This window comes from Sardina pilchardus, chromosome 3 (assembly GCF_963854185.1).
Source record: "Sardina pilchardus chromosome 3, fSarPil1.1, whole genome shotgun sequence".
Lineage (NCBI taxonomy): Eukaryota > Metazoa > Chordata > Actinopteri > Clupeiformes > Clupeidae > Sardina > Sardina pilchardus.
Window position 1 is genome coordinate 12,644,578 of NC_084996.1, and position 24,333 is coordinate 12,668,910.

The 24,333-nt window shown below is 44.0% G+C and overlaps 2 protein-coding genes across 4 annotated transcripts; both read left to right on the plus strand.

Annotated features, from left to right (window-relative positions):
• Positions 1-351: 351 nt before the first annotated feature.
• On the plus strand, positions 352-8,439 carry LOC134076105 (intraflagellar transport protein 56-like). Of its 2 annotated transcripts, XM_062531110.1 has the most exons (19): positions 352-517; positions 855-986; positions 1,085-1,177; positions 1,273-1,387; positions 1,488-1,537; positions 2,669-2,814; positions 4,023-4,194; positions 4,544-4,615; positions 5,496-5,598; positions 5,723-5,778; positions 6,043-6,081; positions 6,220-6,273; positions 6,389-6,452; positions 6,562-6,650; positions 6,736-6,819; positions 7,016-7,085; positions 7,438-7,544; positions 7,630-7,763; positions 8,091-8,439. In XM_062531110.1, exons 1-19 carry the CDS (start codon positions 515-517, stop codon positions 8,200-8,202), a joined length of 1,695 nt encoding a protein of 564 aa, XP_062387094.1. In that variant the 5' UTR covers positions 352-514; the 3' UTR covers positions 8,203-8,439. The 2 variants fall into 2 exon arrangements, with proteins under 2 accessions (XP_062387094.1, XP_062387095.1); XM_062531111.1 differs by lacking the exon at positions 6,043-6,081.
• A 1,011-nt stretch (positions 8,440-9,450) lies between these two features.
• ubn2b (ubinuclein 2b) lies at positions 9,451-22,998 on the plus strand. 2 transcript variants are annotated; one of them, XM_062531914.1, is made up of 17 exons: positions 9,451-10,090; positions 11,333-11,449; positions 11,644-11,745; positions 11,954-12,085; positions 12,206-12,309; positions 12,461-13,007; positions 15,496-15,566; positions 16,050-16,179; positions 16,704-16,810; positions 16,905-17,015; positions 18,463-18,606; positions 18,724-18,774; positions 18,909-18,951; positions 19,056-20,387; positions 20,704-20,905; positions 21,804-21,872; positions 22,109-22,998. In XM_062531914.1, the coding sequence occupies exons 1-17, from the start codon at positions 9,776-9,778 to the stop codon at positions 22,153-22,155; spliced, it is 3,624 nt and encodes a 1,207-aa protein (XP_062387898.1). In that variant the 5' UTR covers positions 9,451-9,775; the 3' UTR covers positions 22,156-22,998. The 2 variants fall into 2 exon arrangements, with proteins under 2 accessions (XP_062387898.1, XP_062387899.1); XM_062531915.1 differs by lacking the exon at positions 21,804-21,872.
• The last annotated feature ends 1,335 nt before the right edge of the window (positions 22,999-24,333 follow it).

Genomic DNA, 24,333 nt, shown 5'->3' on the forward strand with positions numbered 1-24,333 from the left:
TGGCCAGCTAAATATTTAGCTTTTTTTTACATTTCAGTCAGCTTTTCTTTTTATTGATTTCTGTATTAAACACAGTCCAACCCGCATCTTCTCCTGACCTGTATGACCTGAATGTGTCCGTAACCACCTTGTTCTGTAGAGCAGAGTTGTAGCCTGTTATTTATTGGGTATATTCTGAAAGCAAAAAATAAGATTTATTTAGAAATTTGAAGAAGTCATAGAGGACCACACAGTCCAAAGTGAAATGTCAAAATGGGCAGAAATTGTAGGAACCAAATATTCTCAACGCTAGGAACTTAATAGTTTTAGTCCGCGTTTCTAACCGGACAGCCACGTTGCGAAACGGTTGCTAAGAAACCTTACCGCAATGTCAACAAAACCACAAAACTAAAAAAGCAGCGACTATTTTTTTTTAACAGCACAACTATCCGACTGATATGTAACTGGTTGGTCCTGCAGAATTTTACCAAACCGTGCCTTTGATACTGCGTTAGACAAATACAAGGTTTGTGTAATGGTAAGTGGTTTTCCATTTTTACCATCAAACTGGTGTCCTAAGTTAACAAAGCTGTCCTAACGTTAAGACACTTTGCTTAGCTCGGTCCTAACCATGAACCGCTGATTAGGTAACACATGGAGTATCGTTAACATTATGTATTAATTGGACGGAATGGCTTAAAGTTAACTTCAAAACATTAGCGATAACGTTATTGACAGAGCGTTACTGCCATAGACCTAAACGAGGTTACTGCAGGGTTTCTGTTGTGCTTTGTGTTTCCCAGATAGTGTTGACGTAGCAACCTTAGTGGTTTTCTGTGTAACGTTACATTAGCTGCTATTTGTTTCCTCTCTAGATTCTTTCCAGGGTCAAGCCAGCTATTGGTGGTGAAGCTCCAGTCGTTAAGAGAGTCAAAGGGAAAGGGTCCCCATTAGTGGAAGATTATCTCAGTGAAAGAGACTATGTGGGAGCCATCACATTACTTGAGGTAATGAACTGAGTGTGCATGCACTTTTTCACAATATCTGCAAGTAACAGTGGCTGGAGCCCCAGTAATACTGTACTGTCTTTCTGATCCTGATCCAGTTCCAACGCAGCATTGGAGAACGAGGCGAGGATGCAGACTTATGGCTGGCATACTGTGCTTTTCACATGGGTGACCACAAACGAGCAATGCAGGTCTGGAAGTACAATGTAACATTGTAAAAACCTTTTTGTTTTTTTGTTTGTTTTTCTTCTTGAAAGATATGAACCACATATACTTCTCCCTTTAGGAGTACAAGGCTTTAACAGAAAAGCCAGACTGCCGCCCAGATGTATGGGTGTTTTTGGCATGCACTCTCTTCTTCCTGGGTTTCTACAAAGAGGCAGAGGAGGCAGCCAATAAGGGTATGTCAACCGCTCGGAGACTAAAGTTCCTGTCTCCTTAAAATGTAGAGATGCTTGTCAGCTATAGTCTCTTCACCTTGTTCCATCTTTCCCCTTGCAGCTCCCAAGAGTCAGCTTCAGAATCGGCTTATGTTCCACTTGGCACACAAGGTCTGGCTTACTTTTGTATTTGGTCAAATATGTCTCTGTCTAGTGATGGTACATAAAAGTATAGTTTCCATGTGTCTTCACTTGACACACTCTTTCCCTAAAACGTGCTTCTCTTTAGGTTTCTCCTGCCATGTTGGATTTTAACCCATTGCATTCATACATGCATTATAAAATGACTAAAAGTAGGCTATTAGGAGACCTGACCAGTACAACAACAGGAACTTTGGCGACCTCATGTGCCAAATCCATAGACATATGACAGCTTCCACTCATCCAGTTAGGCTTTCCACAAGATTTTTGAGTGTATCTGTGGGATTTTTTTGCCATCCAGAAGAACATTTGTGAGGTCAGGCACTGATGTTGGATGAGAAGGCCTGGCTCGCAATCACCCAACCCGTGTCTTTATAGGGCACTTCTGTTGATGTCATATTGACACTGGTGTTTTGCAGATGGTTTCTATTCTATAGTATTTATCAAATTACCAGCTGAGGGCCTGTGAGGTGTCTCTTTCTCTAACTGGACACTAATGTGTTTGTCGTCTTACTCAGTTGTGCACTGAGGGAAATGTACTTCTCTTTCTGTTCAGGTTAAAACCAGTTCATGTTCTTCTATGTTTAATCAAACCCACAATAGCTGATTCTCTAGGGCACTCAGTTAATCTAAAGGAGGCCGGTTGCATTGTTTCTTTAATCAGGGCAGCAGTTTGGGCTGCAGCTGCTGTGTAGTGCTGACATGCAAAAGGGGTCTCTAATGATTAATAAGCTTTTTGAAACGACAAACTTGGATTAGCAAACACAATATGCCATTGGAGCACAGGGCAGACAGCTGCTGATAGTGGGCCTCTGTACGCTTGTGTTGATATTGCATTAAAAAATAATTTCTTGCTACAACTGTAATTTACAACATTGTGACTACACTCTATATCTGAATGAGATGAATGAATGATTGTGTACATCTCTGGTAATGGGTCTGAATGAAATGTGAATTCAGTGATTTTTTAAGTGTCCCATTACTTTTGTTCATGAAGTGTATGTGTGTTTCTGTTATTTAGGTGGCTTGCACGGGATCTCAAAGACAAGGTGTTTTCTTCTTAACAATGCTTGTTTTTCCCCCCCATTATATGGCATGTAGTTCAGTGATGAGAAAAAGCTGATGGGCTTCCATCAGAAACTCGAGGACAAAGATGAGGATCAACTCAGCTTAGCCTCCATCCACTACATGCGCTCACACTACCAGGAGGCTATCGACATCTACAAGCGCATCTTACTGCAGAACAGGTGACTTCAACTGATGACTTTCAGACTCTGTCTACTCTGTATTATACTTCACTCTGTCAAAACCCTCACTGTGTGGTAAGAGACTCAGAATTCTGAAAGGCTGATTACTCTTAAATTATTTAAACTATACTAGAATGAGTGAGCATAACATAATGAGTAACTCAGTATTAACAACCTGCTCGACTCAGGGCATTTTTTGAGATTCATACTTTTGATCCAAATGATAGAGGGAGAGCAATGAGGATAGTGTCCCTATGCATGTATTGAGATATTGAGACAGAGAGAAGATGAAGGAAGTCAGAAAACACAATAGTGAATTCCTATGCAGGTAATAATAGCCTAATAAATACACAATTTATCAAATGTACGATTATAACACAAGAGAAGTGTGCAATATCAACACTTAAGAATCCTTATCAATGCATATCAGCAATTCTCAACAATTAGCTGTGAGTGATAGCAGGTTAGCTGTGAGTTGTCTGCCCAGTAAGATGGGGAGTAGTGTATGAGTTTAACCTAGAGCTTATTGCCCAGTTTCCGGACGGGTTTTATGGACGTACTATACCCACAGAATCACACAGTAGTCATAAAGCAGACAAATGCATGTCCATGAAGAACGTTTTATTTAGGCTGTTTATTGTTTGTAAGCCACATTTAGGCTACATGGCATCTGTGTAGTCAGACTGGTGAGCAAATACTGGCAAATAGACTTGTGAGTTTTAGGTTATGAGATGAGTATCTGTGCTGACTTCAAATCTGTGAGTACTTACTAACTGAATTGGCATCAATGGACGTACAGCGGAGGCCTGGGGGCCATCTGAGTGATTGGAGGCTGGAGTGTCGTAATTTAGCCTTCAAATATTTGTAGATTATTGGCTATAGTGTTCACATTTAAAACCTATGGAGTGATTTTTTTTATTTTCTTTCGTTGCAAACTTATCACTCAGTATGCAGCCATAGAGGCATAGCTAGCCAATCAGATGCATCGGTATACAGTATAATGCAAATTTCACTGCATTCTTTACTTTAGTAATGCATGTGACAAATAAAACTCCTTGTATCCTTGTGTCCTTGTAGATCTTGCGTTTCTAAGGTACTAGTGAACACTAATGAAGGTGGGGCACTAGTTAGTCCTCTAGAGAAGCAATCACTGAGAGTTGCTCTTGGTTCTCCAGGAGGCTCACTAAACAACTGTCTTGTGTGCTTAGGGACTTCCTTGCCTTGAATGTCTATGTAGCTCTGTGTTACTACAAGTTGGACTACTATGACGTCTCCCAGGAGGTCTTGGCAGTATACTTGCAGACAGTTCCAAACTCGACGATTGCCCTCAATCTCAAGGCCTGCAACCACTTCAGGCTCTTCAATGGCAAGGCAGCTGAGGTAAAAATCCAGCTGTATCGACAGCATTTTGTGTTCTCATAATGATGCACCATATAATTTCCATGTGCAATATCAGATGTGCAAAAAGCTTTTTTGTCCTCTGGTAAGCTCTCGACTTACAGTCCAATTAAATTGAAAGAAAGTGATTGTTACCCAAGCAGATTATGTACGGACAATTGTTTTGGTTCTGAGGAGCTCTTTGATTTGAAGTTTTTGTGTCAAGCTAATTTTGGGGGGGTCACTTTACATAACAGCTTCAGCTAATGAAGAGATGTAAATTTGGCTGCATACATGCCTGAGCTATGCACGACCCCTTACGCTCTCCCTTTGTCCCAATGGGGTTGTCCAGGCAGAACTGAGGAACCTGATTGATATATCTTCTTCCACTGATTTCGCCAAGGAGCTTATCAAGCACAATTTGGTGAGAGCCACAGAAAATCGTGCAGTATTAGATGTATTAATACCATGCTCATGAACATGTATCCTTTGTTGGTGGTGCTTTTTGAAAGCAATTCAATCATAATATGTCATTGATTTGTCCCATTTTGTAAGCAGTTGAAGTCCCTGTGTAAACCAAAAATATCCTGCATACGTTTACATGTACAAGAGGTGTGTGGCATTAGAATTAGACCATTAAACAGAACATCCTCATTTTCAGGGTTTTGATGATGCAATGAGCTTCCAATTAGCATAAACCCTCTCCTTGAGGTTTGAGTGAGCAGGTGGACAAGTTAGATTAGAGTTAGGCTACAACAGAGAGGCTCATGTAGGGTGTCTGCCTGTTTGCCATGCCTGCATATCGTAGATGTAGCTTCTCTGGATGCCAGCATTTTAAAGATCCTGTAAATGAAAACTACCGATTTGTTTGGAAACACCTTGAATAGGGTAGAAAACTATACACATTGTGAAAAATCTACTTTAGATTTCTGCAGTAGTTTAACACAAGATGCATACTGTATATTATGCACTTACCGCCAAAAGGCTCAGTACTTTAGCATGCTTGGCGTCAGTGGACCTGCCCACAGCATTTGAAACCACAGTATGCTGCTCTTTTGTCACGATTTTCGAAACCCAGTTTTGCATACTTGGCAATGTTTTTATTCATTCCGATTTGTCTATGTGGTTAGTGCGGTGTGACAAACTCGAGACACATAGTTATTCTTGGTGTGCAGGGACTTTAAATCAAAATGTGTGACATTGATTTGTGTGATTGAAAGTCGTTCCCATGAAATGGACTTCAAATAGCAAAACATGTCTACTTTCAATGATTTCCTTTATAGTAAATAATCTGTTGTGTCCAGGTGGTGTTCCGGAATGGAGAAGGGGCCATGCAGGTGCTTTCTCCACTTGTTGATGTGATTGTTGAGGCCAGACTTAACCTGGTCATCTATTACCTCAGACAAGGTGTGCATTCTCTTACCAAACCTATGTCTGAATAGCTTCTTGCCCAGTGTTTCTCAGACAGATAGCTTCCTGGTAGCCCCCTGAAATATTTATGCACAGATATGCTTTCTTGCTGTAATTTAAGATGATGTTCAAGAGGCCTACAATCTCACCAAGGACATGGAGCCCTCCCAACCACAGGTTTGGCACATATCTCCTGCATCTAATCCCCTATCCTCCCACTTTCCAAATAACATCAATCTGCCATGGAAAACTCATCCAAAACCCAACCGTGCATTTTTTTTAGCACAATGTCTGATATGTTCTCTGAACGCTCATTGTGGTATGATTGGTGTGGTATGATCAAAGAGAATGCATGTTGGGATATTAGGTGAGGTAGAGTCAGTTTGTTGTAACCTCCTCCATCTCTCTCTCTCCTGTCTCTGTCTCTCCCCTCCCTCTCAGGCTACAGGCAGTGTTAGGCTTAATATACATCAGCGGACAGTAAGTGTGTGACTCGAATGAGTGTGTTTGATTCTCTCTCAGTGTTAGGGATAGTGCAGTGGTAGGCACAATTGTCATCAGAGGGCATGGCTATGTAAACGCATGAGTGGGCTAATTCTGCTCAAAACATTTTTGTAGGAGTACATATTGAAGGGCGTAGTACATGCAGCTCTTGGTCAAGAAGTGGGCTCTGTAAGTATAGTTGCAATTCATATTTTATATTGAAATGCAGGCTAATATAATGAAATTCAGCCTGAAGGAGTATGATTCATACAGTCCTCTGTGGACATAATTTATTGCATCCTAGAGGGATCACTTGAAGATGGCACAACAGTTCTTTCAGCTTGTCGGAGGCTCTGCAAGTGAGTGTGGTGAGTATGAGCATGCTGTTTCGCTAAAGAGATCCTGTAGCCTTGCTCAATCACACCATAATTAAAAGAAAACAATAAAAAGACAATAGCATGTCCTGTGCCTCTTCAGACACAATTCCTGGCAGGCAGTGCATGGCGTCTTGTTTTTTCCTGCTCCGGCAGTTTGAGGACGTGCTCATCTACCTTAACTCTATCAAGGTTAGTGGAAACCTTAGACGTAGATTAAAATACTCCGCTGAAGTAGTTCATAGTTATGAATTATTTATTCTCTTTCATTTTGCAGAGCTATTTCTACAATGATGACACGTTCAACTTCAACTATGGACAAGCAAAAGCTGCTGTTGGCAACTTCAAAGAAGCAGAGGAGGTAGATAGATAGATAGATAGATAGATAGATAGATAGATAGATAGATAGATACTTTATTGATCCCCAAGGGGAAATTCAATTTCAAATTCAAGGTATACCAAACCATGGCAAAAATTATAAATTTGCAGGTTGAGAGACATATTTCCATCACATATCATGCCGTTTGACAACCTTTTTAAAATGTTTATCTTTTAAGATATTCCTGTTGATCCAGAGTGAGAGGATAAAAAATGACATTGTGTACTTGGGTTGGCTGGCACGTTGCTGTAAGTAGCTATTTATCGTTATTCAAGTTTCAAGTTCAAGTTTAAGTTTAAGTTTATTGCTATTTCAACAATACTGTTGATAGGAAAGTGCCTTGTTGTTTTCACAACACAACATGACTCATCACAGTATAACACAACACAACACATGATACAAAATACAAGTATGCATGAACAGTTTGTTACTGTAACAAAAAGTTGAAGATGCATCAGAGTACAGGGCTGGGCCTGAGTTAAAGTTTGTTATGGTGCTAAGAGTTGCAGTCTTTATTGCATTCACAGTATGCTCATATACATACCGTATGTATGAAAACAAACAACACACAAAAACAGCATGTGGTCTTTAATAACGCAGACATCATGAACCAGAGGCCGCGGCTTGCCTGGGAGCTCTATCTGAAGATGGAGACATCAGCTGATACCGTTGGCCTACTTCAGCTCATTGCCAATGACTGCTATAAGGTGAACATCAGTCCCTTTTCTAACCATTTGTAGAGATTTACCATTGTCAAGGTCTTATTCTGGCTTTTCTCCACCCTGTTTTCAGATGGGACAGTTCTACTATGCCGCAAAGGCATTTGATGTCCTGGAACGTTTAGATCCTAGCCCAGAGTTCTGGGAGGGCAAAAGAGGTGCTTGTGTGGGGATCTTTCAGCTTATTCTGGCTGGCCGAGAGCCAAGGTACCTTTTTCGTCATAATTGGAAGTTGCTTGAGTCAATACAGACACATTATCTAACAGCAAAACAATAAGAAAGTGATTAGCTGGGATTCATTTTCACTGACAATTGGCTATTTACAGTAGAAACAAAACCCAGCCACCAACTTCTTAGAAGGTTAAATGGATAACATTGTGATATAAAGCCGTGTTATGTTAGCATTCATACCTGCTTTTTGAGTTCAACCTGCGGCCCGTTCTGGAAAACCTGCTGTGTGTTTCGATGTAGAGCCTGCTCAGACATATGATACTACATTGACCTGGCCCTTGCACTTGCTTTGTATCTCCACAGAGAAACTTTGAGGGAGGTTCTGCCCTTGTTGAGAACCACAGGAAACCCACAGGTGGAGTACATCGTCAGGATCCTGAAGAAGTGGGCCAAAGACAACAGGGTGTCTCTGTGAGCCAGCATTATTTATTTACCTGAAAGGTGTGCCTTGGCAGACACACCAGGGTCTTCCAAACAGTCACCCTCATGCAAGAGGTTTCCCAAAGTGCCTGTCTGCAGTGTAGTAATATGCATGGACCATTGTAATATTGTGCAAATCTGTGATTCAAAATGTGTTTTGACATACATATATGCATCTTTAAATCTGTGTGGTGTGAATATTTTGTATAATAAAATATATTGCTGTAAGATATTCAGACAGATTTATTATTTGTTTCCTGTCTGTGTGCTTTCAAAATGTCATGTCAAGTGATCATTGAAAATTGATGATGGTGATGTAACAGCAACAGCCATTAGTCAGTTTGTTGATCATCTGTCTGGTTGTTGGTGCAGGTGAAGTGAAGTGTCTTCACCTACCTGCTTACACTATTTTTTTCTCACCAACTAAAGCTATACCCATACATCAGAAGACATTGACAAGATTTAGAAAAGATTATTGAAAGATTGGAGTCTTAATGCTTCCCATTCATGACTTTCAAGAGTCTTCCCCCGATCTTGTCAAAGTCTTCTGGTGTAAGGATGGGTTAATGCCACCCATACATCAGAAGACTTTGACAAGATTTGGGGGAAATTCTTGAAAGATTAGAGTCTATGCTCCCCAATTCAAGCTTTACTCAAAAGACTGCTATCTTTAAAGAATCTTTCACAAATCTTGTCCAAGTCTTCTGGCGTAATGATGACTCAAAGGGGTTAAACAGAAATCTATTTACAAATACATGTATCACATCACATGTGTGTCACATCCATTATATGAAAAGAAAAAAAAAAACCTTGCATTATCCTTGAGGGAAAAATAATACAGCTAACCTATAGGCTACTCAGAACAAGATTGATGACACCATAAAATGAATATGGGTCATCTATATTTGACCTTTTTTCTGGACATAAAGCTCCAGACATTCTGCTCCACTGCGTAAATTCTATTATTAACCTAGATATATTAAACATTTGGATTGAATGAAGTAGCCCTCATCGCACAACAAAACTAACAGATGGAAGACAAGGCCACTATGTTGCTCCTTTCTTTTCAGGACAAATCTCCCGCGCTGAAGTGCACGGAAACAGCTCCTCCTCGTTTCGCGCTACATTGTAAGGTAGGCGGGCGAAGAAAACGGAGGAAATTCAGCCATTGGATATTATGCTATCTCTATGTGGCTTGTTTCCGCTTTTTCTTCATAGCGCACGCCCAGCCCAGTGACCTGAGCTGAATAAATCCATTTACTGATATATAAAATGGCCTCCTTCAAAGATGCTGTAGTATTTTAGCTAGCTAACAATTTCATGGACCCTTCGTTTATCCTTCTCTGTTACCACGTTCTGTAGACAGCGAAGGTGGCTCCTTTTTGCCATTTAACCGACGAAATAAGTTTATGTTTTATGTAGCTAACTGATAAAGTGTATGTCGACTAATAGCGAGCGAGCTAGCTAGCTGTTTTAGCTCAAATACTAGCCGGATAGCTAGCTAGTTGTGCAGAGAAGTCTCGCTCTACTTTGTTTTGAGCGAGGGAGCAATAGCTGGTCATCATCAAATGGCCGAACAGCGAAAGGTACCTTTCGTCACTCTCGCTACCTTTAACACCACACCAGCCTCGGAACCCAAGAAACGTCGTCGGGAGGAGGAAACCGATACCAGCCCGGGGAAAAATGGAGGGGTTGGAAGTGCAGCAACCGGGCCAGGGGGTGGTGGCAGCTTGTTCGGTAACATAAAAGGAAATGTAACCGTTTCAGACGGAACTTCTGGAGAACCCAAGGCAGTCACCGTGCGTTTAAATATCTCCTTGGCTGAGCCTAGCGAAAAGGGATCTGCAGAATATAACTACGGAGAGCTGGTCCAAGCAACTCAGGTGAGATTGTCAAAGCCACGGAACTTCGGGATGTGTGTGTGTGTGTGTGTATGCACGGTTTTTTTTGGACGCCACTGTCAAGCACAGGCCAGTGAAGCCACATAGCGCCCGTTAGACGTGAAATGCATGGGTCTAATCTCTATCATAATATGATATTGGTCGGATTTGAATTATGTTTACATAACTTGATGTCTCGCAATGGAAGTAATTGGTAAAGTTGAACTTTTGTCTTGTATCGCATCTGCGACAAAAACAATGCTTTATCACGTCAGGCAACGTGGTAGCTAACGTGCGCTACGTCAGTGTTGACACTCCTCAGTCAAGTTCAAGTGTGGACACTGCACATATGGAAACCCAAATATACACCTTCCAGTTTCTTTAAAAGTGAAAGGAACATTTCTTAATGTTGTTTTGTCATGAGCAAGAATACGATCTCCATAGATAGATCATTTGTTCTGATAAGATTTTCATTGTAACAATATTACTTCTGGCCACATCTTAGACAAATGTGCCACTATTTGACACTATGTGCCACGCTTTTGTTAAGTAACCTAGTTGGCTAATTACATTTTTCTTAGTATTTCTTAATTCTAACTACACAATCTGCTCAAGGTCCTCAAACGTCTTTAATGAAATGGTGGACAGTGCTTGAGAAAATAGGAAGTGCATTGCCATTTTAAGAGTAACCTATTCATGTTATTGAATGTAAGAAAACATATAGTGTTTTGGTAACCGGTAAAACAAAAATAAAATGAAAGAGAAATACCCATTGTAGCAAACAGGGTTCCCACGACTCATTGAATTTCTGGAATATCATGGAATTTTCTATTCTATATCTTCTATGTCTATTCCAGACATGGGAAGTCAGGGAATGATATCATGTTGGGGCAATGTTTGGGAATGTCAGGGAGTTTTGTTGTTGCAATTGCAATTTAAAATTGTCTTGCCAAAATACATTAATACAAATGTATTTCCATGCAGCATTGATGTTCATTGTCTTATTAGCTTTGTCTATTACTGCTTGCTTGAGTGGTTGTGGTTTTTCTATGCTTACTTATTCATTTGCCAAATGGTCTTGGTCAATGGAAATTCAGGATTGTTGTCAGGGAAAAGGAATTTTGCATTTGAGCAAACTCTTAAATACAAATGTTGCAATTTGGCTCTGTGTTGTTAATGATTGTTGATTGTAGGTACAAATGATTGTACCTAATTTTATATTTTTCTTCATATGTTAACTCTCAGGTAAAGAAGACTCCTCAAGTAGTGGCTCCTAGCTTTGATCCAACTGATCCCTTCGGTGACGATGCGAAAGAGAGACAGCAGGTGGAAGCACTTGCCAAAAAGTTTGAGAGCAAATATGTAAGTGCACAACATACCCTTTCAGTTAGACCTTGACGTACATGTGGCGTTTGCTTTAAAACAAGGGAATAATCTAACATTTATTAATTGTGTAAAAAGTTTCTTCCCTATGCTCTAGTCACAGTAGAGGTTATCCATAAAAGTCCTGGACGGACAAATGTGTGACATAATACATATGGTTCTCATTTCAACAGGGAAACCCAAACAAAAAGAAGAGGAAGGATAGGATCCAGGATCTTGTGGACATTGGATATGGTTATGATGAAACAGACCCATTTATAGATAATTCAGAGGCTGTGAGTAATGTCAGAATGCATTATTATGTTTAATGTTTATGTTCCTCAGCAGAATTACACTCTCAGACCATGTCCATTTTACCAAATTTATTTAGAGATTTGAAAATAATAAAAAAAAATTGGATGCTTATCGCTGTTATTTTCAGTGGATTTGAAGTTGAAGTTCAGTTGAAATTCTTAATATTACTTTCTGTTTGTTTGCCTGAAGTATGATGAGCTGGTTCCAGCCTCCTTGACCACTAAACTGGGTGGTTTTTACATCAACACGGGTACACTGCAGTTTCGGGCTGCCTCCGAGTCTGAGGGCGAGGATGGAGCAAAAGATGGGAATTCCCTTAAGGTGAGTCTGCCCTGAAGGAAGATGTTTAGTCAACCCATGGGTTCTAAGAACTTTTTGAAATGATCTTGCCATGATTGTGTTTTTTGCTCAACTCGATTTTCAATCTTTTTGCCTCTGCAGAAGACTAAAGATGGAGAGGAGAGGGTGATCAAGAAAAGACGAAAAAAGCAAGATGGCAATTTAGAGGAGAAGAAACCAAGAAAGATCAGAGTGCCAAAGACAGGGTGAGTATAAACATAAAGCACAGATTGAATAACACTTAGTTAAATCATACGAACAACTCGGTCATATTTGCATGTTTAAATACAATCCTCTGACTTGTTGAGTTTTGGGAGTAATCTTATTATCGCTTCCGCCCCTGTATCGTGTCTGTAGGGTCTCGTCCCTGATCCGTCCAGAGAAGAAGAAGCGCAAGAAGCTGATGAAGGACTCGCTGAACCTGGCCGCCATGCTGCGCCGCTTCGCCCGCGAGAAGGAGGAGATGCGCAAGAAGCAGCCCGCAGCGGCTGCAGCCCTCAAGCTGCCACGCGGCCCGTCCAGTGCCAACACCACGCCAAGCGCCGCCCAGTGCCCACCGGGCATGCTGAACTCGCACCCCCAGTCCGCCTCCGCCATCGCCCCCGGTGGCGACTTCAACATGGCCGACCTGACCACCGACCCGGCAGTGATGTCGCTGCTGGGCGGCGCCAGCGAGAACGAGATGCTGCAGGACCTGATGGGGGACCTGGACTTCGGCCTGCTGGACTCGCCCCAGCCCGGGAGCCCCAGGCACCAGGGCGAGAATGGAAACTTGGCACCAGCAGGGCTGAAGGCAGGAGGCGCGGCTGCAGCCTTACGTGGGCAGAGAGGACTCCTCAACCCGCCTCCACTACCCAACGGGCTGCCTGGTCCACTCATCAAACGCATCGAGGACTTGCGTGCGGTAAGAATCGCTCCTGATTTCCCGATCACTCCCCGGTTAAAAGGATTGTGATTTGCAGGTTACATTTTTTTAGAGGACAAATGATTTTGACCTTGTGCTTGCTGCAGCATCTGTCTATGCATACATTTATTTGGTGAGATTTGCATTATTATACAATGCAACCAAATCATAAAATGTAAGGCAGTAGCTTTAGTCCAGCTGTGAAAACCTGACTGGTGCAACAAATACAGTGAAGGTTAGCTTAGCCAGTCATCCTTAATGGCCCTCAGGATCTAGTGACCTTGAATGATGTAAGAACGGGGAACCGGGAACTTTGAGGAGTTGAGTTCTTGTTGAGTTATGCTGACTGCCACCTGAGTTGAGACTATTCCATCACATGGAGTGAAGATTTGGCAGAGCTGCTTATCCTCCGTATTGTCCCACTAAGTCCCTGCAAGTGGGTTAGTGGGCGTTGTGAGGCTGCACACGCTGATATGCAATATTGCCTACGTGCTAGTCTTTGAATGGGTTCACGGTAGGACTTGGATATCTCTCCTTGGTACATGGAAACATTCTCTCTAAAAAAAAAAAGGCATTACACAACACTTGTGTTTGTTTGAAAGGTTGGCTCGGTCCGTTTGTTGTTGTGGTACAGCGCAGCACAGCACAGGGCGCACACCCAGTTCAGATGCTGACGGTCCATTTTTAGACGACCCTTTAAGCACGTCCTGCAATGTGCTCATTTTTGTCACCGCGAGTTGCCAGCCGTCCCGCAGGCAGGCCTCTGAGTCACCGCAACCCCGGAGCGGAGCGCAGATGACACGGACAGAGAGCTGGCCCTCCTCCAGGCCACGCCAGGGCAGGGCAGGGCAGAGCAGCAGCACGGCCTAGCCGGGGCTCCGCGGAGGGCGTTGGTCTGAGCGGAACCCACTCACACTGCGAGTGTGACCCCTCTCTCTTGCTGGAGGTCGGCAGTGAGCAGAAATGGAAGGAGAGGAGGAGGAGGAGGAGGAGGAGGACGACGACGACGACAACAGAAAGGATCAGGAGAGAGAGTAGGGAGAGGAAGGAGAGTGGGTATGAGAGAGGGATCAAAGAGGAGAGGAAGAGGAGGAGGGGAGAAAACGAAGAGGAGGATGACGACTTAGAAAGGAGGACTAAAAAATGCAGGGTGTGTGGATCAGTTTAGAGTGGGTATGTGTTGCGTAAGATTAGGATGTGGTCCTTTTAAGAACTGCCATGTAAAGTATTTTATGTAAAGTACATTATGCACTGGCTGTCAAAAAGATTAGCTCACGCACCTATGATGCACCTGGACGTCTATCTTGGAACTGGCTTTTTTTGTGTGTTGTAGCTTGAAGTGGGGAAAACACCAGAAATAAAATCGCTTCCTCTTTTGGCAAGTGAACCTGGGAATGGTGTTTGGAACCATGCCATGCCATGCCAAGCCTTGCAGTGACATGCAAATGCTTAGGGAGGAAGGCAGTTCATAGAATGAATAGAATAGAATAGAATAGAATATATACTTTTTTGATCCCGTGAGGGAAATTCAGTTCTCTGCATTTAACCCAATTTAACCGAATTAGTGAACACACAGCACACAGTGAACACACAGTGAGGTGAATCACACAACCCAGAGCAGTGAGCTGCCTGCCCAACCAGCGGCGCTCGGGGAGCAGTGAGGGGTTAGGTGCCTTGCTCAAGGGCACTTCACCCGTGGTGGACTGGTCGGGGATCGAACCGGCAACCCTCCGGATACAAGCCCGATGCACTAACCAGTACACCACGGCTGCCCACGGGCGCTGTTCAAAGAGAGCCAGTGGGAAGCATGCTGTCCTGACGGAGGGAGATCAAAGAAACTGAATCAGGGAGGGCCAAAAAAACATTCCATTGGAGGAAGAGAAGGACATCTACAGCAGAGCAGAGCATTTTGCCAGAGATGGTCTCCCTATCTAATGTCCACCATCTTCTGTGTCCACTTGCTTGTGAGGGGATCGTTTGGGCTGTGAGGGAATGTGTTGGAAAGGATGCCACAGGGACAGTGACATGGTCAGAACAATCCTTAAACATAGATTCACTTCAGTGGAAAATTGCAGATGGAAAATCCAGTCTGCAAGGACTGTCTGTCAACAGTAGTTAGGGATACATGGCGCAGCGTTTGACCTTGACTACAGATTTCTGAAACCTTATTCATGAAGGCGTGCGTAGATAGGTGATGTCATCAGGTCAGGGTCAGAGAAGGATCTTCAGACATACCGATAAAACGGACAATTCTGTTTTTTCTGTTTTTCCTGAGAATGGTGCACCCACCGTAATAATGCAGCTGGTTATTGACAGGAAAAAAGCTATTATGACTGCCCTATTTCTCGTGTTGTTTGTAATTCTTTGTACATTTTGAAACTTACAGTATTTTTCAGTGTCTGCATTTCACAGTTTGCCCCAGAACTCTCAGTTGCCTGATTTGACCTTCGACTCTGACTCTAGCATGTGTGTGTCTTTCCCTTGTCAGGCGTCACGACAGTTCGATCAGGAAGGCCGAAAGAAATTCTTCACTCTGGACATGAACAACATTTTGCTTGAGTGAGTCTATTCTCTTTGTTCTGGTACATTCTCTCCAATGAGACAGTAAGTGGGTTTCCATCTAGCTTGGTGATGCACCTTTCAACTATTTGAATAAAAAATACTTCAAATGCACATTCAATCTTCTAATACGCATAGAAATTCAATTCGCAAGAGGGAGTTGGATTACCTCTCGATTTGCATTAGGTTCAACATGATTAAAATTGACGGAACAATTTATTCGCATATATTCACATTTGTTGCATTTCTATTGGCGTGTTTCCATAAGCGTTGCCCTGACGACCTCACGGTTTTGATCCCACAGCTGATCAGAACCATGTCCATTTTTAGCTCTCGTAGCACATTGGATGGAAACATACGCAAATGCGCGTATTCTTTAGCCAAATGTTCATGAATGCGCATGTAATATACGAATGAACTGAATGGAAATCCGTTTAGTGAAGCATTTTCTAATCCTCCCCTCTCCTCTCCTCTCTGTGCCAGTATTGAGCTGCAGGTTCAGGAGCAGCCAGCTGAATCCCGCTCTGCCATCTACTCCCACCTGGAAGCCTTTGTGCCCTGCAACAAGGAGGCCCTGCTCAAGCGCTTGAAGAAACTCAGCCTCAACATACAGGTGTGTGTGTGTTTTTTTTTAACTATATTTTAATTATTATTATTACAGCAGAGAGTGTTTTGATCATCACAGACCATAAAGCACTCCGCAAATACATTGAACAGACAAGCATTGGATGATCAATGCATTTTTGTTTTGTGCAGCACCTTTTGTTGAACTGAATCGTAATCTACACGGAGACTGCATAGTTGGCCGCTGGTGTGTGGGCGTAGTATTGAAATCAGTGGAATTAAAAATGGAGAGCAGAAGACATTTGTAACCGTATGCATTCAGACCTCACTGTTTGTCTGTTGAACTTGAAAAAATCAATAAACATAAGTTTAGAAAGAAAAACAAAATGGACAGCAGAGTGCGCCGCACTTCTGTTGGTGCTTATGTGCTGAGCGCTTTACAAGGAGGACGTCTCTGATGTGTAACGCTGTAAATAGTAATGCTGTAAATAGCAAAACTGTACTAACACCACTTTCTCCCCCCTCTCACTCTCTCTCTCTCACACACACACACACACACACACACACACACAGGATGACCGGCTGCGCACACCTCTGCTGAAGCTCAAGCTGGCTGTCTGCAGCGTCATGCCCGAACAGATTGCGAGATACAACATGGACTGCATGGCCAGGGTTGCAAAGTAAGGCGCCTCTTTTAGCAACAGCTCCAGCAAAGTCACTGCTGTCCTCATATCGCTCAGAAATGCTCACGTGCCTTTGTGTCATGACAAACAGGCAGCAGTCTGAAGAAGGAGAAAAGAATGGTTCAGAGGAAGAGGACGAGGAGAAGCCAGGGAAGAGGGTCATGGGACCCCGGAAGAAGTTCCTCTGGGACGACAAACTCAGGTGAGCTGCGGGGCCTCAAGAAACGTAACAATCATGAGAGTGCAAGGGGCAAGAAATGTTTTATTCATTTACACATTAGGCATGGCATGGTTATTTATATTTTACATTTTATACAGAGGTGATTTAGTGTGTATAAAACGTGTTTTAATATATTTATTGCAGCCATAAATAAAACATGATCAGAACATGCACAAGTCCTGCCTTCGTCTAAGCTAGCGTTAGCATAATGACTGAGAAGTGATTTGCACAGCACTAGGGGTGCAACGGATCATCATTGATCCGTGATCCGTTCGGATCAGTATCTTCGGTTCGGCACACACATGATCCGCGGATTGATTTATAATAATTATTAATAATAATGTCCGTGTGTTCTTTTGAAGTAACATGCGTGCGTGTCCACAAGGCATGCTTCTAGTCCCTCCCTGCTCTGCTCCCCTAGCCTGCCTGCGCGTCTTTTCTGCTCTCACACACGTTATTAGCGGTCATGCCATAACCAGCAATACATGGCTGTTAGTTTAAGTGCTGAAGTGGCTGCATAGCAGCAACACAATAATAGCCTAATATCAAGTTCGTTTGTGCACACTTCTCAAGTTTGTTGCGCACCTACCTATGCTATGATATTTAGGTAATTTAGGCTTAGCCTACTGTTGGGTTCAATGTCAGCAATAAGTTACGCAACCTTGGCTGACTTGTAGGCTACATCTGGAGATAGCTTGTGCTCACTAAAATCATAAAGGAGCATTGCAAGACACTCATCTCTTTTATGATCCCAGAAAGATTTTCTTCGACTTGTTAGTTTTATTAACATGTATTTTATCTAATGAAATATCCTTGTCATCATGCACTATATCCAACTTATTTTCTCAAGAATAAAACCGTGAGAGACTGAAGCCTAATTACCCTCACGTATTTCTTAAAGCGACAGGGACTCAATTACACACACCTCCTATGCACACTCCTACACACCACATTAAAGATAGCTAAATCAGTACACAAATGACTAAACATTTGTAGCTACTAGTAATTATGCAGATTGTGTGTGGAGGGTCAAGCAGAATCTTGGATGGCCACTGGTGTGAATGATCAAACAATATTCAATATATTAGGTGATTAAACACCAAATCAACTAAAATTTTAAAAAAGCATCGAAAAAGTCATTATTGACTTAGCCTAGTATCGGTATCGAAACAATAATTTTGGTATCGTGACAACACTAGCCTACTTTAAACACATGCTGAAAGTGCTTGAGCCACGTTACAACATCCCGTCAAAGACAAAACTATGTTTATTTGTCTTGTTTTTTTTTTTTTTGCTGATCCGAAAAATGATCCGATCCGTGACTCTTGTTCCGAGGAACGATCCGAACCGTGACTTTTTCGATCCGTTGCACCCCTGCACAGCACCGTTGGTCTCTGGGAAGGTTGATGGTGTGTCTGTCCTCCTGCAGGAACTTGCTGTGTAGCCTGGTGCGCGTGAAGCTGGGCTGCTACGAGCGGGAGGGCCAGAACTCGCTCTCGGCTGAGGACTACCTCAAAGCCTTCATGGAGACAGAGGTCAAACCACTGTGGCCTAAAGGCTGGATGCAGGCCAGGTGAGTGTGTGTGTGTGTGTGTGTGTGTGTGTGTGTGAGAGAGCTGCCGCCCTATATGCATATGCACATTTTGATGTTGTTGTGTGGGTGTCTGACGAGTGTCTCTTGTGCCACCAGGATGCTGTTCAAAGAGAGCCGCATGGCCCACAGTCACCTCACTGGCAACTCGTTAGTATTAACTGTTCTATACATATATGGCTTCTTCATTGTGCACGTGCATTGATCCATTCAACTGTGAATAAATAATGTTTGAGAAAATCGTCAATGTTTATATATGAAAGCTCCCTTTGTTTTGGTTACAGAGTAAAGAAAAGAATAGTACCCACACCAAAAGCTAAATCCAAGGTAAGATTGGACAAACTCCTCACATTCACATTCAGCGGTCGTGTCGTTTTGGACTTCATAGCGAATAAATCCTGTGTGTGTGTCTCGTCCCTTCACTTCATCAGGAGGTTGGTTGGGTCCAGAAGTCCGCGCCGCTCGTCGACTTGGCCTCTCCGCTGGCGTTGGTGGCGCGCCAGCACGCCCCGCCCGAGTCGGAGCCCATCTGCCTGTCGGACTCCCTGGACGAGGACCTGGCCACGCCGTCCCTGGACTCCATCTCGCAGGCGCTGGCGCTGCTCAGCAACGCGGCCAAGGACCTCATCCACAACGAGGCGCCGTCGTCGGGGGCGACGGCCGGCCCCGCCCCGCCGCAGGCCTCGGTGCTCCTCCACAAGAAGATGGTGTCCGGCGGCCACTACGTCTCTACCTCCTTCTCCCCCGCCGCCGCCGCCGCCCTCGCTGCCGCCTCTTCCGCTTCCAGGGCGGCTGCCGCCGCCTCCCTCGGCGACGGGCTGGGCCTGGCCAAGGGCTCGCCGCTGGCTCAGGCTCACAGACACTCGGTGATGGACTTGGCGCGGACGCCCGCGAGCAAGGCCTCCGTGTCCCCCTCGGGCGTGTCGCCCTCCCCTTCCGCGGCGAAGGCCCGGCCGCCCCCCACCGCCTCCCCACTCTTGCCCCCCCAGCACAAAGCATTTGGCCTGCCAGGCTCCGGTAAAGCGGGCAAGAGCGGCGGCGGCCCAGTGGACAGTGTTCTGGGCGCCTCTGTGGTGCAGGCGCGCGGCCCCCACGTGCTGGTCTCGCCGCACCACCTGCCCTCCAAGGCGCCGTCGCAGCAGCAGCAGCAGCAGGGCTCCCCTCAGGACTCGGTCAGGGCGTCTCCGGCCCCCTCGCCCCCCCAGCCGCGCACCCCTCCCACCCAACAGCAGCAGCAGCAGCAGCCGCAGCAGCAGGGCTTCATCACACCCATGCAGGCTACCCTCACCAAGTCCTCCCACAGCTCCAGCTCCCCCATCCTGAAATTGACCCCTCGGCCCCCGGCCCCGACGTTGGCCTCCTCCTCCTCCGCCGCTTCGGGCTCCTCTTCCTCCCCCTCGGTCACCTCCCAGGCGCGACCTGCTCAGAGCCTCCCGATTGTGCACCAGTACATTGCCTCCTCCCCTTCCTCATCCTCGTCCTCCTCACCTTCCTCCAAAGCGGCAGCGTTCCGCCCCCCTCTCTCAGGCACCCCCAGGGGGCAAGGCAACTTCACCAGCTCCACTGCGGGGCAGAAGACCCCCTCTCAGGTCATCAGTTCCCCCTCCGTCTCCAAACATGCAGCAGCAGCCGCCAGTCCCACCCCCAGTGCTGCCAGCCCAGCCAATCATGGGCAGCGTCAGAGGTCTGCAGGCGGGACAGGTGCTGGAGCTAAGCCAATCACGTCCGTCTCCTCAGCAACAGCTACCCCACAGTTGTCACAGGTAAGTCAGTGTGGGCCAAACTAAATATCTGGCATCTGTTTGGACTGGTAACTCACAATTTCTAGGTACCACAAGCCTTACTCTTTGTACCATCAGTAGATCTAAATAGAAAATGGTCATCAGTGTATTACGTTTATTATCTTTTGACAGCACATCAAACATGCTTGATGGTTGTGAGCTACTGAATGTGTCTGTCATGCAAAACTATTTGTATACTATAGTATTCATATGGCTCTATGATTGTTACGTGTACCTGAAACTCTGGGTATGTATGTTCAGGGTTGGATGTGATTGATTCTTTGCCCTCTGGTTGCAGGTGTCGTCAGCGGGCAGTGCTCTCTTGGGCCAGGCCGGCCCATCTCTGCCACTGGGCTTCGGCATGTTGGGGGGCCTGGTGCCCGTCTCCCTGCCCTTCCAGTTCCCCTCGCTGCTCAACCTGGCTCCGCCTGGGGTCACCAGTGCCACACTGGGCACAGGCCCCTCGGTCACTAGCAGCTCGGCGTACACCCTAACACAGAGTGAGTGGTCAGCACTTTGACTAGTTCATGATTCTTACATTTGCAGCGGAAATGAAGGCTTTAACCTCGGAACATAGCATAGTGTGCAGGACAGGATAGTGGGCTTATTTTTGTAGGATAGTGGGCTTATTTTTGTAGGACAGTGGGCTTATTTTTGTATATGTGCTTCGAGAACTAGTTAGGTGGATATGTATGTTTCTGTGGTGTGTGTGTGTGTGTGTGTGTGTATGTGTGTGTATGTGTGTCTGCCTGTTATGTTATTGTGGATAAATGTATATTTATGTGTATCCATGTGCTGATGTTCCATGCTGTTGCCCATGTCTTATCCTATCAGTTACCTGACCATCTACTGCTCTGTGTATAATGAATCTGTCATATTCTCCAGCCCCATTCCTATGAAGCATGACCTTTGTTATGCAGTAATAGTTTAGATATTTTGTTGTAGAACACAGTAAGGTTGTGAATAATCTACTCCGTGTAGTGAATCTGGTCACTCTAGGATCGATAAATCAGGATACGAGGTGATGTGGCCAGTTAAGATCGGCTTGGCGTACAGAGTTAATTTCAGTCAAAATCATGTGGCCTGTTTTATTCAGATGATGGATTCTGAATCCCTAGTCTTTATACTCCTCCCCTTTGTCTTCCATTTTGTCAACTTGGAGTGTTTGTGTTCTGTGTTCAGTGTCCCACATTGTTGCCATACAATACTGTGCTCTTCTAATCCTGTCAGTCTCTTTCCTCCACTGTTCATACCTTTCTACCGTGTCTTCATTTTGATGCCTCATTTTCCACCATCCATCATTACCGGTAAACTGTCTTTGCTGTTCCCTGCTCAAAACCCCTCATTGCCCTGTTTGTCCGTCCTCCCCGCCCCCCCTTCCGTGCTGTCTCTTCTCAGATCTGTTAAAGAGTCTCCAGTCAGGGTCTCAGGCTGCTCTACCCCCCCACTTGCAACTGGCTTTCCCAGGTAACCCCCCCCCATCCACACCCCTCCCACCCCTCCAGGCTGCCTCCACTCCGTCCCCCGGTCCTCTCTCCTCTCTTGGTCCCTTTCTGTCCGTTGTCTGTTCATGTTTGTCTGGTGAAGGTTATTGTCTTGTCACTGTGTGTGGTGTGTCGTCTGTGACCAAATGTGTTGCGGCTATTTGCTTCAGTTGCCTGTGAATTTGCCACCACTTGACTGGTGTTTCATTTCCTCTCTAGATGTCAGTCAAACGCAGGGCGGGGATCTTAAAAGGAAGCCCCTTTGAAAAGGCTGAAGCTCTTGGAGGAATTACCCGCCCGATGGACGTCATATTAATATGCATGGCCTCCTGAACAAATCACTCACATGGAGAAAAACTTTTTTTTTTAACGGGGGAAAAAAAAAAAGAACGAAACAGATTTGATACTGTTAGTTTATGATGTTGTTTGTAATATTCAAATGGATTACAAAACACCTGTCAATGTTTACACAAATAGACCTGTATCACTGTGGACAGGGAGGGATGAATGAATGGATGGGTGGATGGATGATTCAGAGACTCTGTGAATTGATGATTTGAGTAAATGGATGAATTGATTGATTGAACAGACGGATGAATTGGTTGATTGATTGAATGTATGAATTGAATGAATGGGTTAGTGTGCGTGTGAATATGTATGTATTTGTATATGCGCGTGCACTTGTGTGCATCAATTTGTATAGATCTTTTCTTTGTTTTGTCTGCCAAGCAGTTTGAATGCAGCCCCCCCTGACTCATGCCTAGGTCCTTGTGTCTCTGGTGCTGTTTTTACCATTGAGTGATGAGATCTCCTGCACCATTCAGGCCTCTAAAGTCAATAGAATTTGAAAATGATAATGAAACCTGCTTAATGGGGTCTTTTTGTATTCTACTTGAATTTTTTCTCCTGCGAATTTGTTTACTTAAGTCAACAAAGCTGAATGACAATAAAAAAAAAAACAAGTAAAAAGCCTTAGCTTAAGCCAAGAACTATGCAGGATAAATTCTTTTGAGAAAAGGTTTTAGTGGCGTCAGCCATCTTTTTTGTATTGAATTGCCTCTAATAGTTTGTCTTTTCAGAGATCATAAAAGTTTTCTGTGTCATCCTTTCATCTGCTGTCCGCTCAGTTGTACGAAGCTCTTAATAGAGGCCAGGGGAACTGCTAGTAGAATTATGGTTATGGTTATATTTATTTAGCAGATGCCTTTGTCCAAAGCGAATTAGCAGGCTAAGTGGCAAACTTCCTAATAACGGAGCTGTATGGCTTCAAACTGAGTCAACGGGCTGTTTGGAGGTACTGAGTTAACTTCCTCAGGTTTGTCTTTAACCTTTTTGAGTAGACTTCTGGCTCTGTATGTGGGGAAACACTGGCGTGGACCAAGCTATAAACAATTCTAGCCAATCAACACACATGGTCTAAGAATAAGCAAGCGAGTTGGTGTGACTTGAACATCTGTTCAGCTGAAATATCAGAGGTCTTCTACAAAGCAGATTTTAGGATTGTTAAAGGATCAAAGGATCCAGTTTTGCCCTTGCTGACTCCCAAGAAAAATGTTATCCAAGTATTATTTTATTCTGCCCTTAAAGCACTCTAGTGCTTCTTCACCTCTGTTATGAGGAAATAGTGAGGGCTTCTCATGCATCTCTTCTAAGACTTTTCTCAGACAAGCAATGTATTGTCTTCGGCAACTGGTAGGGTCTACCTTTTTAGTATTTTTATGCATTTTTATTGGGACACATGTCAAAGTGGCAAAATGGTATGCTCATCATGAAAGAAGTTCAGTATGCTTTATATACCAGTAGCAGACTGAAGTGCAGGGTCTAAAAAAAGGCATTTATCTCACACCATGGGGCCCCACCCTTATGCAAATTAATTAATTAATTAATATTGAATTCATATATCATTGTAAAGTGATGAATACAAGTTAACATTAGGTGCCAATACTTTTTATTCATGCATTTAGCTGATGCCTTTGTCCAAAGCGAATTACAGATGCCAATTGCAGGTGCCAGTCTCCCAATAAATCCCTGAAGTTCGCCTACAAAAAAGCTACCATCTTTGCCCAAATAAGGTCATCCGGTATCTTGAGATTTTTCCTTTTGGAAAATAACTTGGGGATTTTCAGTTATCGCAGGGAGAAATAAATCACACTTTTGTCCTCTGCCTTCGAGTGGATACTGTGATCTTCAGTACGTTAAGACAGCACACTTTGATAGTTGCTACCCCAGAACTTGCAATGTACCTGCTTCAATTAACACTCAGATTTCCAAAGATGGCAGCTATGGTTCCTTACATGAAGTGCACAAGCAAAAATGCTTAAGTGTTGTGCATTTCGGGCCTCATCATAACTATGGTAACAGAGCTCTATTCTCATTTTCATTTCCCAGAACGGATTCTCTTTTATAGCCTGAATGCTCAAAGAATCCATTATGTGAAGGTTTGA